Genomic DNA, 13,617 nt, shown 5'->3' on the forward strand with positions numbered 1-13,617 from the left:
AAAGTTGAGGAACTGTTTTGAAGTAATCACTATATAGGCAACAAGACACACTGCAATGAATTCATATATATATATTATTGGTAAAAAAAAAAAATGTCTGGGTTTGATGAATATTACACTGTATATCAGTTCATAAATACTTGTGCCGGCAGTGTGAAACTAAGGACAGCAGACATGTGTAAAGACAGTGTCCTGCTGTCGTAAAACTCCTGTTGTAGCAGCGGCTCTCTGCAGTCCCCAGTGATGAGTGATATGCTGGAGTCTTTACCTGAGGCCATCTCTCCCCACGCTCCACTAGTCTGAGCTGAACTGCAAGGGCACTGAGGAGAGACTCCCTGTGGCTCCAAAGGCAAAGGCTCCCAGCAGTAATCGGAAACTATCGTCTCTCCTCACACTGCTTAAACCTGCAACCCCTGCTCAGTTATGATGACACTGCCTTTTAATGTCCCACTAACTAATACACCCTGTATCAAAGGAAACTGGATTGATTTGAGGGCCGGCGCTGTCAACTTCTCTCCAAGGTCACTCTGCCAGCATTTTGTGATGAAAAAAAAAAAAGAAAAGGAGGGCAGGATGTTAGAGTTGAAGCATTAAAAATTGCTGAGGACTGGCCTGGAGTCCGTCCAAGACAAAGTTAGAAGTACTTCACAAATCAATGCCTGCTCTCTGCATCCCCCACGCTTCTTTTATGCTCTGAAATGACAGAATGTAGTGCAAGCATTCTTTTTTTTTTTCTCTCAACATCTGGTGTCAATATTGAAGCTTAAGTTCAAAGAAATTACTGATAGCATTCTGCTCTCTTCAGTCAGCGATCTCACATCTATTTGAGGCAGCGCTCTGCAGTTTGAAGATATGAGGTTTAAGTGAAGGGGGCCAAAGTAGGGGATGGCTGTGAGTGGAAAATATGTGTAGATAAGCAGTCCAAAAAAAAAAAAAAAAAAAAAAAAAACGAGAGTGGAATACCAATAGTTGCAACGGTGTCGTCCTTGCCCTGGGTAAAGACCACCTCTCGCTGTCTCTTTGTGTTCTCCTTGGGCAGATTTTGGGTCTTCTTTGCGATCTCTGCAATGTTGTCTGTCTGTAAAAACACCACAGCGCTAAGGTGAATAATAGGTGACTGGGAGTGATTCCTAAGCAGTCAATCAGAGATCACAAGAGTGACTGAGTGAGGTCAGAGATTTCCAATCCAAGCAGATAGATCAGGTGATAATGAAACCAGATGGGCTCGTTTGAAATGGATCAATAGGAGCGCTCAATGATGCTTCCACAGGAGGGCTGGGAAATATTAGAGTGTCATATTCCTTAAGTGAGATGAAAATAAGCATGTGGAGATATGCTGTTGTCAGATAAAGCTACTTCTGTGAGCTGAAAGGATAGGTGGTGCATGTACTGTATCGTTCTCCCGAAACAGGCCATCTCTCCTCAGCATCTGCACAGAATGGATATTCTCGCCTGGAGACGATAGAGCTCTCCGGAGTACTTGCCTTTGATCATGAGGGGGATAAAAAAAAAAAAAGCCCACACCTGTCAGTGCTACTTTATTATTAACTCATCATGATGTACTTTGAGCAGGTAGAATGTCTTCATCGACGTCTTCCAGTGAGGTGGACTGCTTTTTCTGTAATGCAGCGCACTGAGGAGCCAGCATTAGGGCTCATGGTCGCCTCTGGCATCTGTATCAAAAGCTAACACTTGAGAACCTTCAGGGTGAGCAAATACTGTGATTATGGGAGTAATCAGAGAGATAGGCTCCAGCCCAATGCTACCAGCCACTCTGGCTCACTCAAACCAATGAGCTTTTACACCTCTAAATGCTTCCCAAACATCCTTTAATCAGCCCTGAGAGGTCCGGGGAGACCCAGGGCTGAGGAAAAATGGGTGTAACACTCTAAGTAAGTGCTAATGGTGAGGTTAATACTGAAGCTGTTAGCAGGCGATGGTGAAAAAAAGAGCAATTTGTCACTGTGACTGGATGTAACCACAAGCACTCCTCCAGACACTGAATGCAAAACCACACAAGGCTTCGCCTCATTGTCACCCCCAGGTTTTATGTTCACTGACATAAAAAGCTGCTCTACTCAGGTTTAGGAGCTGAAGGGTTCTGAGGGCCAGAGGTGGCAGGGTAAGCATCATGGCTGCTGAGAGTGGCGCACACACACGTTCACACTAACACACACAGGCTGCGTCCTCCCTTTTGCCTGTCACAAACACGTACCTGACAACTTCCTACAGGGAACAATGATACAGAAAAAACAGCCTTCAGAGTGAGTGCAAAACAAATGGATTGACAAATGATACGGTCAATTTGGTTTACTACTGACAAATGGCGATATTTATGATCGTGAGGCGACTGATCAGACATAAATCAACAAAGCGTGAAATATGAAAGCTTTACAAGGGTGTTAAATTGTGTTTCTGTGTTGATGCCAGCAAGAAACTGATAATCTCCTCTGCAGGCTGCTTGAGAAACACTGCAAGGGAGAGATTCAATTAGAGCTGTGATGCAGAGAGTTCTTTGAGCATTTAAAGGAAACAGATCACAATCAGGCGACTGTGCTCAGATCTGCTGATTGCTGTGTTCGAGAGGACAAGCTCTTTATCTTGTATCTATACTGAAGAAGTGCTGCTGTCATTTTTGTTAGTCATCCATAATATGATGATAACAGTTTTTCAGAATGAATTAAAAGTGTATTATGTTGTGTTTGGGGAGTGGGGTTAAATTGTATTAATATTCCTTCATAAAGATATACTTGAAAATTACACACAGGACTTGAATTCACCTCACTGGCCGAAGCGCTTCTAGAAATACACCTCTGTACTTTGGTTTGTAAAATGTAAAGATCTTGTAGCTGGAAAGTATCACTAAAAATACAGTTATTAGGGATAGGATGGTGTCATTTTAGACCATTTTTATTTGCCATAAATTGTTTGAAAATGAACTGAGAACACCAGTTTTATGTGTTATTTTTGTTATAGCATCATGTCTGCAGAACACTTCATGTGATCTTCAACATTAAAGGTTTATTCCTTTTCATAAACATTTGATATTGGGTAAATGTTCAATTTGATCACTTACAATGTCAATAAGTGTTTTTTTATACAAATGAATAGGTTGGTATTATATGGATTGCTGATGTGACTTTTGACCCTGGAATTTCTTTAAGATCAAGCGTTTGCAAAGTAATGCAGACCTCAGTTTGTTTTTGCAGTGTGTGAGTGAACACTTAGGTACATGATGAAAAAAGGGAAAAAGTAAAAGTACTTGATGAGGAAAAGCACCTCCAAATCTGAGATACTTGTTTTGAGCTTGACAAGAGTGGTGTGCCCTGTTGGGGTTGTGCATGAGGTTCATGAGTGTGGGAAGAATGGCGGAGGAGATGGTCAGATGTATCAGTGCATGTGGTAATGATACCTCCGGAGTGCCTTGCTGGTGAGGTGTTCATGTTTCACCAGGATGAGGTCAAAGGGAAGACACCGGACATGTCTGGGCTTCCCTGCCTAAGCTGCTGCCCTCACCTCAGAAAAATGGATGGATGGATGGAAAAAAATACTTTGGTAACATTCTAGCATTGTGAAAGTTAGAGTTGGAAAGAAAAACTGTTAAAAATCACTTTAAGCCAATGAAGACGCAAGATTGTTCTCCGATCATAAAAGTTTGTCTTTTTTTCATAAACCTGCATCTGCTTGAATGTGAAATTACTGATCAAGACAAGAAATGTTAGACTATTATTTTCTCACAGGAACATTCATCTGCAGAATTTGTTCTACAAGGCTGTTCTAAAAATATCAGTATGGGTTTATATTGGTATCAGAACTTAAGAGTTGGACAAAATCGGCATTCCAGATATCGGTTAAAAAAAAAAAAAAGCCAGTATTGAATATCCCTTTTAATCACACTTGGTTAAAGCTGGCAAAAACTGACATGACAAGATGTAATTTGAGAAAAAAACAAAAAAATTCAGTAAAATTTGCATATATACACAAATTCATTAATTCCCACTGAGAACACAACATAATGTAAGTAAAAGAAGTCAAAAGCATATTTTTGGAGTGACATTTTACCTATACATGTACCTTTTTAGATCTTTGAAGTTATTTGAAACCTTTGGAGGAAAAACTATTTAACAGAGACTGAAAGAACCACGATTTCCCATCATTTCTATAGTATACCTTAAGTTATTGTTGCACTAAAGTAGTACTAGCAGCGATTAGCACGGACTCAAAAGCTCATGAATCCGACTGTTGCCAACAAATTTACTACATTTGACACATTAAGGCAGGCTTACTGAATTACTTATGTACCAATGTTATTAGTGTAGCATAACATAAGTGTAGTTTTTGCGTTATAATTTGTAACAATATTTCCTATACACACATTCCTACTGTAATCAAAGTTTCATAGATGCTTCTGTACACATATCTGAAAACTTGTAATGTTAAAATAAAGTATGAAGGCCAGCTTTATAAAGTAAAAAGTTTTCTTTTTTTTATCAAAGAAACTAAAGTGAAAAAAAAACCAACTGTGGAGAAAACATCTTTGAACCAAACCCACCTAAAAATGCAGCGAGTACTGTACACACCACTGGTGTTATCTGAGAAATCATATTCATCCAAAGCAATTTCACAGACTGTTCTGCCAAATCAGGTTGACACAGAAAATGTCAAAGAATTGTAACTACTAGCAGAGTCTTCACTTTGCCCTTTGTGTGTGTTTTTTTTTTCCCTCCCCAAGTAAGACCCGCACCCCCCCCCCATCCCTTCTCCTCTCTTAAACCTGTCACTGCCATCAGGATTGCATTTCTATTCCAGGCACGTTGATCACACCGTTAGTGATTCTGGATGACAATTATTCACACAGAGCAGAGTTATATTCAAGGCAGCCCTACCTCTGAAAGAGAGATGGTACTTAAAATACCTGAGCCCATGTTAGGAAAAAGGAAAAAAAAAAAAAATGGAGAAACACACACGCACGCTGGCTATTTGTGTTTTTGATTTTGCATTTAAATAGAGAGGCAGGGAATATGCAAAATAGCAGCAAGAAATAGACTAAGGGAATATTCATTTTACACTTAAGAGGCAGCCCCCACTTTAAAACACATATTCTAAAGGGGTAACAAGCACTGCAATCTTCATTTCCATAATCTAAAACCACAGGTGGCTTTAATTTGGTTATTAAAACACTACAGCGCGTTTCGGTGTGAAGTAATGCTATAGCAGTGCGGAGAGAACATACAGTTACATCCCTTAGTGCAATGAAGATAATGAGGAGGATTTTTAACCAAGCAACCTGATGAGCCCCAAGCCTGCAGAGAAAGGCTTGAAACCATGCCCAACTTCTCAGCTTCCCAAGAGGCTTTTCAAAATTCAATAAATAACATCTGTAGGCGATGTTGGGTGCAGACCTAGCAGAGTGCGTCATAACAGAGAGCTGGCTGAACAAAGAAACCATGACGACTGCCAGGTTTCCATAGCAACTGCTGCAAGGCCTGGAGAGTATAATAGCACATCAATCACTGTCCAAAAAGAACTTCATTATCAGCAAAAATAAACCTTTAGGATCTTTTTACTGTGCAATTGCTGGTCAACTCACCTCAAAGCCCAGCTCTTTGGCAAACGTGTCCGCCTCCTAGAAAAGATAAAACACACACACACAAATGAGCAGTTAATTACAGAGTCACTTAAACAGCACAATGTCACATCACAGTTGTGAAAAACACACACACACACACACACACACACACACACACACACACACACATCCTGCTTCTCTTCACATGTCACTTGAGAATAAGTAACCTGAGTTGGCCCTCCAACTCCCGATTTAATAGGCAAGAAGCCCACCCATTTAAACTATTACCAGACATCATCTCATCCTACCACAGCAGCGTGAGATAACACTACATCAGCCTCCAGGCTTAAAAGAACCACTGAAACCATGAAAATGTGCCGGTACGAGGGAATCCCAGATACTGCTCTACTACTAAACCAAAGGTCGCTTTAGTCTCCTGACAGATGCAAATCTAGCTTTAGTCAAGTTGTGTTTCATCACTAATAATCATGTAAACCTCGCATCAGTGCTGACTTTTTAAAAGGATCTTTGCTGTACCTTTAGGTCTTGGTTCTGGTGCTATGAGAGCCCGCAATCCAGCAGGTTTTCTGTGCAATCCTACTCCAGCAGACCTTACTCAAATTAATGGAACATTGTTCAGGACTTAATTGGCTGTTGGGTCCATTTAATTTGATTCAGGTGTGCTGAAGCAGGAATACATTGAAAACCTGTTGGACTGAGGCTCTGGTAGGACTGCAATGAGTATCCCTGGAATATTTGAACAAATCAGTGGCAATGTCTTCACACCACTGTCGTGAATCTGAGCTGAACTTATGAAATTTGGCACAAAAAAAAAAGAGGAAATTGTCAACTGGTGTAGAGCAGGGATTTCCAACTCTGATCTTCAAAGGCCACTATCCTTATAGATGTTTTTCCTGCTGCAACACACTTGATCTCACCAACACCTTGTCAACGTCCACACAGTTTTTCTTAGGATCCATTAATCTGAACCAGATGTGTTGAAGCCGGGTAATATCTAAAACCTGCAGGAAAGTGGCCCTCCAGCACTGGAAATGGTCAGTCCTGCTTTGGAGCAAATAAACTGCTCTCTGTGGGTGGTACTACATACAATGTTACGCTTGCTCTAATAGACAGTGAAGGTGGTATTGGTCACAATGAGAAACAAAATCAGCAAGTATAAATATGTGGATATGGATATTATGTGGATTAACACTTCATTTATCCTAAATAGGCAAAAGTTTTCACAAAGCCAAATGAGCTCTATTTAATTTTGTATTTTTTTTATTAACTATTTTTAGTTTTGCTTTTTTTTTTTTAATGTCAGTGACAATCTGCAAACCCACCCAGATGATCTTATGACACATACTGTAGAGGTGCAGCCTGGGTAAATAATATAACCATTTAAATTTGCTGCAAATCCAAATTATAAACAAAAAAATCAAAACAGAGCATTTGACTGTGGTAAATAATATTCTTTTTTAAGTGGACTTCTAGTTTCATACTGCAGCCGTATTTGGCCCAATCAGCTTCTGTCCTGGCAGCTATAAAATTAGGTAAGTGATTAGCTTCATTTGTAACACTTTATCACTGATATACAGCTCCTTCATCCAATAACATGTTTCATTACAATATGCAACTTAGTTTAACTAAATGGTCATAATCTGAGTGATAGGCTGAAATGAACAATGTTTAACTGAACTCCAAAATAATTGTTGCTGTGAAATGGCACTATACAAATAAACAGAACTGGGCGGAGTTTACCTGCTAAGTATTCTTTTAAAGTGACTCCCCTTTTCCAACTGATTTCCACAGAGGACCTCCCAGATGGTTTCACGCAGCTAACCATCTGGCAGGTCAGGTTACCTCTGGTTACCATATGCTATGATGTGGCAAACTCTTGTACCCTCCCTAAGGGGATTAATCCAAAATCATGCTGTACATTGTTGGTATTTGGGCATGTATTTAATCGGTTTCTGCCACAAATTAGTAATTAGAAACACCTTATATAGGCTTATAGGCAGATTCCTGGAATGTGGGTAAGTTGTATAATCCAGTGGTTTCTAAACAGAGGGCCATCATTTGAAACACCACAAAATATGGTTATAATTATAGTAAATTAGTGGGGAAAAAAAAGAGTTAAGAGAAGCAAAAATGAGGAAACAGAGGGATTTTAGACTGTTAATAAATTACTATTAAGTTCATGAAATAACAAAAAGCAACTGAACAATACATAAAAGACTCCCAAACTATACAGATAGCTTCTCAAACATTTAAGAAATACATTATTTAGAAGTCTGGGTCCTCTTTCAAAGTCTGGAAATTGTGCTACTGTGAAAATATGCATGAACAGAAATGCAGGGAAACCAACACCTAGAATGGCATTGAAATATTCATATTCCAAAACAGAAAGCATCATCATGTGTTTGAACACGTTGAAATAATAAATAAATCAACAACTGAGCTTTTTCTAGGTCCACTGCTAATTTAATTGTCCTATTTCACAGAAACTGATGCGAATGACGTATACCTCAACCAGAAAAGGAAAATGACTTGTAAACATAAGACAAACTCTCCATTGTAGTTAGTTTTGACATGCACTTTGTGATTTGTGCTAAAAAGGTCATGCTATGATCCTTTAGGTGATGAAAGAAGATGTCTCTTGTTACTTCAGAAATACGGCACAAATCACGCTGGACAAGCTTATGCACTAAATTCACTTCTGACCTCAAATGGGGCTGTAAGTTGAAGCTATGATTCTAAATAATCCAATTATCTGCAGAAAGGGGGCTGGTGTTTGTGTGACCTTGGGGAGAGGTTGACAACCTGGTCCTCAAACAGAAGGGGAGGATGTGACATGGAACAATAAGGTTACTAGTCCCTGGAGGGAAGCCTCATGGCCCCTCTGCCTTGGATCAACTTCACAGCACCAACAATATGTCAATTCATCAGCCCGCCCTGCTTGCACATACACACAGTCTAGACAATTAGCTGCCATAGTCAAGAAGCAGTTTAAGAATCATTACAGGTAGAGAAGTCTTCTCCTTTCACCTCGCTTTGCCTTTTTCAGTCTACCGAGGGCTCAGGTCTCACATTTGTTTTCCTTTATTTATGACCACATATTGACTTTTCTCCTCAGGAAGATTCAATCACTGACAAGCAAGAGGCATCTCGCAGAGACAAGAGAAGCTTGGAAAATGTGTTGTCAAAACACTGATATTTCATATCAAAGGATTTAAGAGACACATAAATGAAGGCTAGAATAACTAAAGTGCTGCTGAGCGGCATATGGCTCCACCTCACCCTCCATCTCCCTCTAGTTAGCAGCTGTACCATTTGTTAAAAAAAAAAAAGTCTTTTGAGAGGGTGTGGGTGTAGGAAGAAAGGATATTTGAAGCAATGTCTATGAGCCACATGAGTACACTGTAATCCTTTTTAGGTATTTATTAATTTCTCTGAGTAACTATGAATCCTTACATCACAAATATTTGTAATGTAAGCTTAGCTAAACCCAATATATTGGTCTAATAAATGTTGTATGATGGTAAATCTGCAATTACTGAGACTACAAATAGAAGCCAATAAAACAGAACAGGCAGGCAATTAAAGTCCCGATTCCTTAAGGAGCTTACAGCTATAACATTCAGAAATCCTATATTTCAGGCTGTATGTTTCATGTTTGACATGTGCTGTTGTGGTATGTTGTGGTAGACGGTTTTCAAATGACGTCCCATGTGCTCCTACAGCTGTTGCAACAATAACAAGTGCTTCAGATGACATCTGGGCAAAATCCTCTCCCGCTCAGAACAGCGTCTCGTTTGTTCTGAGATTGCTGTGATTGCACACTCGCCTTTAATGATCTGCTGCGGAGTCGGATTCCAAAAAGGTAGAGGAGTATTGCAGATTTTAGGGCCTGCGAGTTCTAAGCCTTCTTTGTTTTTGGGCAAACAAGGTAAAAGAAAAAACAACAAAACGGGTTGAACGCATGAGCCCTCTGCAGACATAGTTAATATAAAACGATCAGAATGTGTGAGATGTTGCTGCTGTCACAGGCTTAAACAGTCAAAAAGATATTTTTAGAGAGCTTAAGCTAATAATCCAGAGCCCAGTTGACGGGAGGGAGGGGGGGTATAATTTCTTGCCAAGCAATATCAAAGAGGAAACATACACTTCATGCAAAGGGCAGTTTGAAAAGCTACATTTTGGTTTTCTTGACACTATAAATGACAGGAGCCGAGCTGGCTCAGTACAGACATACAGAGCATATTGGATAAGCTCAGTGAATTTCTCTCGACTGTATCGACTTACATGTTTTAACACATGATGCACTGTTAAATAACAATTCTTAAAAGTGAAAAATGACTGGCATAAATTCAAAAGACATGTTACATTTAATAACTGATTACTTGCTTATGTTACTGCAAATTTACCAGATGAAATGACAAAGTAAGCTTTTGCACGCTAGTCAAATTTTTAAAAACTATGAAGCACATCTAATTTGTGCCTCACATAGAGATTTCAACTGGTACAATTTGTCTTTTGAATGGTTATCTGAGCTTTTGTCCAGGTTTTGAAGCAACAGCTCCCAGTTTGAAAATAAATTGTGCCAATCCTTCATATCAAAATGCTCTATACATTAGTACTACAGGTGCTCTAATGCTTTGTTCGGCTCAGTTAAACAAGAAATCATATAGATGAATATCAGCCATTTCATTTTAAAGTAACATTACCATAGCTGTATAGTTAGGTTTTCTGAGTTATGAAGAAAAAGGGCTATTTAAGTTTAAAAAGTAAGTTAGTTGCCAATGAAAGTCCTATTCTATCATAAATGAAACACACAATGTATCCCTCCATTTTGCCAGTAAAAGTAAATCAAGTTTACTTCCTGTCAGAAGAGGTAGCTTAAGTAAAGTAAACTGAAGGAGGTTTAGGTTGAGGTTAGGACTAATGCCAAACCCAAAAATTTGTGACACTGTTGTATTGGTTGGCCAGCTACAGCCGGACGAGGTGCAACTCCCAAAACCCTAACGTCCACATTTTCCACTTTTTAGGAATTAACCTGCATGTACTGAATGCCATATGCTCAATGTAAATCTGTTACATTAAACTGAAATCACACAGCATAGCTTGCTTGCTGTACGCTTCCTATATAAAACTAATAATCTTCCAATCAGTCTGTTGCTCGTAGTGTGCAGTGGAAGTGGATGGTCACTGACCTTGTGATTGGTTGCTTCCCCTCTGTCACCCTCCCCTGAGCTTGACTGCTGGGTGGAATGTGATGGCTATTGTTGTGAAACAAGCTCTCAATGATCCAATTATCTCTGTTTGCCTTTTTATCAACTGGATGACCAGACTCTGATGACTCTATGGACTTGACATCTGGGTGTGTGCTGAAGATCAGAATATTGGCTGCTGTCCTGTGACTTAACTGTAACCTCAACACACGGTCATGATTACACACTGCCAAGTCTTTCTTGGTACTGATATACAAACTTAATTGAATTGGATGAATTGCACGAATGTAAGACTTTTTACACAGCAGAAAGAGGTTTTAGTGCTGCAATAAATTCAATGTTAGAATGACGTTCTTTTCCAACAGGAAACCCTAATCACGGACAACTCCCTGCTGAAGTTGTTTCCCTAAAACATTCACAGGATATAAACACTTTTGTTGTTTATGTTTTTGTTGGAGTGTGACCCCAAACTCTACCAAGTTTCTTGGGTATAATATCTCATGTTATATATAATATTCCACTTTAACCTCATACTCCCACTTGACTGCACAGTTTTTTTCCCCCTTTAAATAGGTTATATCATTAATTGCACATTCATTCATTTATTCATTCATTCATTCATTATCCTAACCACTCAGTCCTAGGCAGGGTTGCGGGGAAGCTGGAGCCTATCTCAGCAGTCTTTGGGGGAAAGGCAGAGTACACCCTGGACAGCTCGCCAGTCCATTGCAGGGCTAATTGCACATTCAGTTGAAAAAAAAAAACCTAGATTAACTCATGTTTTCTGGCATCACAAAACAATATGTCATATGTTACTGGATTTGTGCATCAAGAGAATATCAAATAATTCCTCTTTTTTGGGTACCTACCAACTCCTGATGTATATTCTTGGATCTTTAGCTGATAAATGATCATTACAGTCAACAGTTTTTCGTTAAAGCCTGTCTGCAGATTAGACTAAAACTCAAGCAGGCTCTTAATATAAAACATTCCAAGTAACAAGCACTGATGTTTTTCTCTGCCGTGTAACAAGTTGTTGAGCATATGTCACAGCAGAATTGAGTCAAGGGAAAAAAGAAAAAAAAATCCAATTTCAGTGTTTCCAGAAGAATCTAAATCAAAGAGCAAACCTCAGTGCTAAGGTTAATAAATGCTGATAAGCTGAAAAGTGTAACTCCCCCAGGCCATTCAGAAAATAAGCATTTGCTTGACTGTGTTAGCCCAAGCTGAGGCAGATCCAGGAATTGAATAGTATTTGACACTGTGTGTTGAGGGGTGGAGGTGTTACAATACTGTGGGAGTGTAGCCCTGACAAGCTATTTACAACAAACGTTTTTTTTTGTTTTTTTTTTCCATCTGCCTTTCTGCGAGTTTCAATAAGAATTTGTTTCAAAGACATCAAATTCTCAAAGAATTAATTTAGAAGATGAAAATAAAATTTAAAAAAAAAGTAGCTTTGAAAGTGTGCACATTTAAGGAGAGAAACTATTAGTACAAAATGACAAATCACTCACTTTTAAACTAAACTAAGCATGTCTGGGACATGACATGTTAAATAATCCTGCCAATCATCACTACTTGCAGTTGCATGTAACAAAGCCAAATGGCATATTTTCCTTGTTTCCTGCATGCTAGCATGAAACATTACACAGCTTTCATAAATAACCAGCAAAACATCTGGCATTCAACTTAAGTGTTTCCAATCAGATTAGCGCAGTGTACGTCAAAGGGTGGAGATTGAATAACTAATCATGGTGACCGCATCAGAGATGACTGTCGGCTCTCTTTACATGGAATTAGGTAGCAAATGCGTGTCCTTGTGGACGTCAGGAAGCTGTCCCCCTCAAAGATATGTGAACTGATAACAACTGCAGGTGATTATTAATATGATCATGCAAGCTGATAGAAGTGTGCTGGGTGGAATGAAGGCGGTTGCCTGCTTCTGAGCCGGACAGATTAAGAGGAATAAATCAGCTGTGCTGAGCCCTCCTGAAGCTCCCAGGAGAATGCAGCAATTGTGCTCAAGCATGACATGCCACAAACATGAGGGTAAACACACGGAGGAGCAACACACTCCTGAGAGGAAGGAGTCGCCTTTACTGCCTCTGGGAATTTACTCAACAACTGATGGTGTTTCACTCAGGTTTTTATGGAGCCATTAAGTGGGAAGCTTTATACTTTTGTTTTCACATTTGAATGAAATCATATATGCTATTTCTTTTCTAACTGGACAATTTACATCTGTCTCTCAAAGGCTGTTTAGTCAGGTTCCATACAAGGGCTAGCCAGGGCGTTTAGCTGGGATTTTTACTGCCTTGAAGCAAAGCACTCGCATACACACACACAAAGAAAAAAGATCTGTTAACTATGATAAAAAAATAATAATTACCATTCACCAGATGTCACACTAATAACAGCACATTTACATGCATCCCCTTCTGTAGTGCATAAAAACTATTAATCCTGAACTTCTGTCAAATTTCTTTGCTTGCCTCAAGCTGTGTTCACCATTTACCGCACTGCTACGCAACGCAAACTGCAATTTCATCTGTAATATGAACAGGTGTTGTGCTGATCACCTGCTTTTCTTTCCAATACTGAATTTGATCGAGTATTCAGATTATCTGTTTGTTTCTATAAAACCCCAATTATAAAAAAAAAAAAAAAAAGTTGTGACGGTAAATTAAAACAAAATGAAATGATTTTCAGACCTCATAAACCCATATTTTAAATCCAGTAGAACATTAACAAATGTATTTGCTGCCTTTTATCAAAGTAACTGTTAATTCCTCACACCATCATTTTTATTTGAAGCAT

General features: G+C 39.2%; 1 protein-coding gene across 1 annotated transcript in view; it reads right to left on the bottom strand.

Annotated features, from left to right (window-relative positions):
• The window catches only part of LOC306771889 (adenosine kinase-like), a 119,765-nt gene that overhangs the window by 11,531 nt on the left and 94,617 nt on the right, over nt 1-13,617 (bottom strand). The window contains exons 6-7 of the mRNA XM_079261211.1: nt 5,591-5,626; nt 964-1,078 (exon numbers count right to left, since the gene is read on the bottom strand). Of these exons, the coding sequence (XP_079117337.1) occupies nt 964-1,078; nt 5,591-5,626 (151 nt within the window). The remainder of the gene's footprint in view (nt 1-963; nt 1,079-5,590; nt 5,627-13,617) is intronic.

This window comes from Telmatherina bonti (genome assembly GCF_933228915.1).
Source record: "Telmatherina bonti genome assembly, chromosome: 21".
Taxonomy (NCBI): Eukaryota; Metazoa; Chordata; class Actinopteri; order Atheriniformes; family Telmatherinidae; genus Telmatherina; species Telmatherina bonti.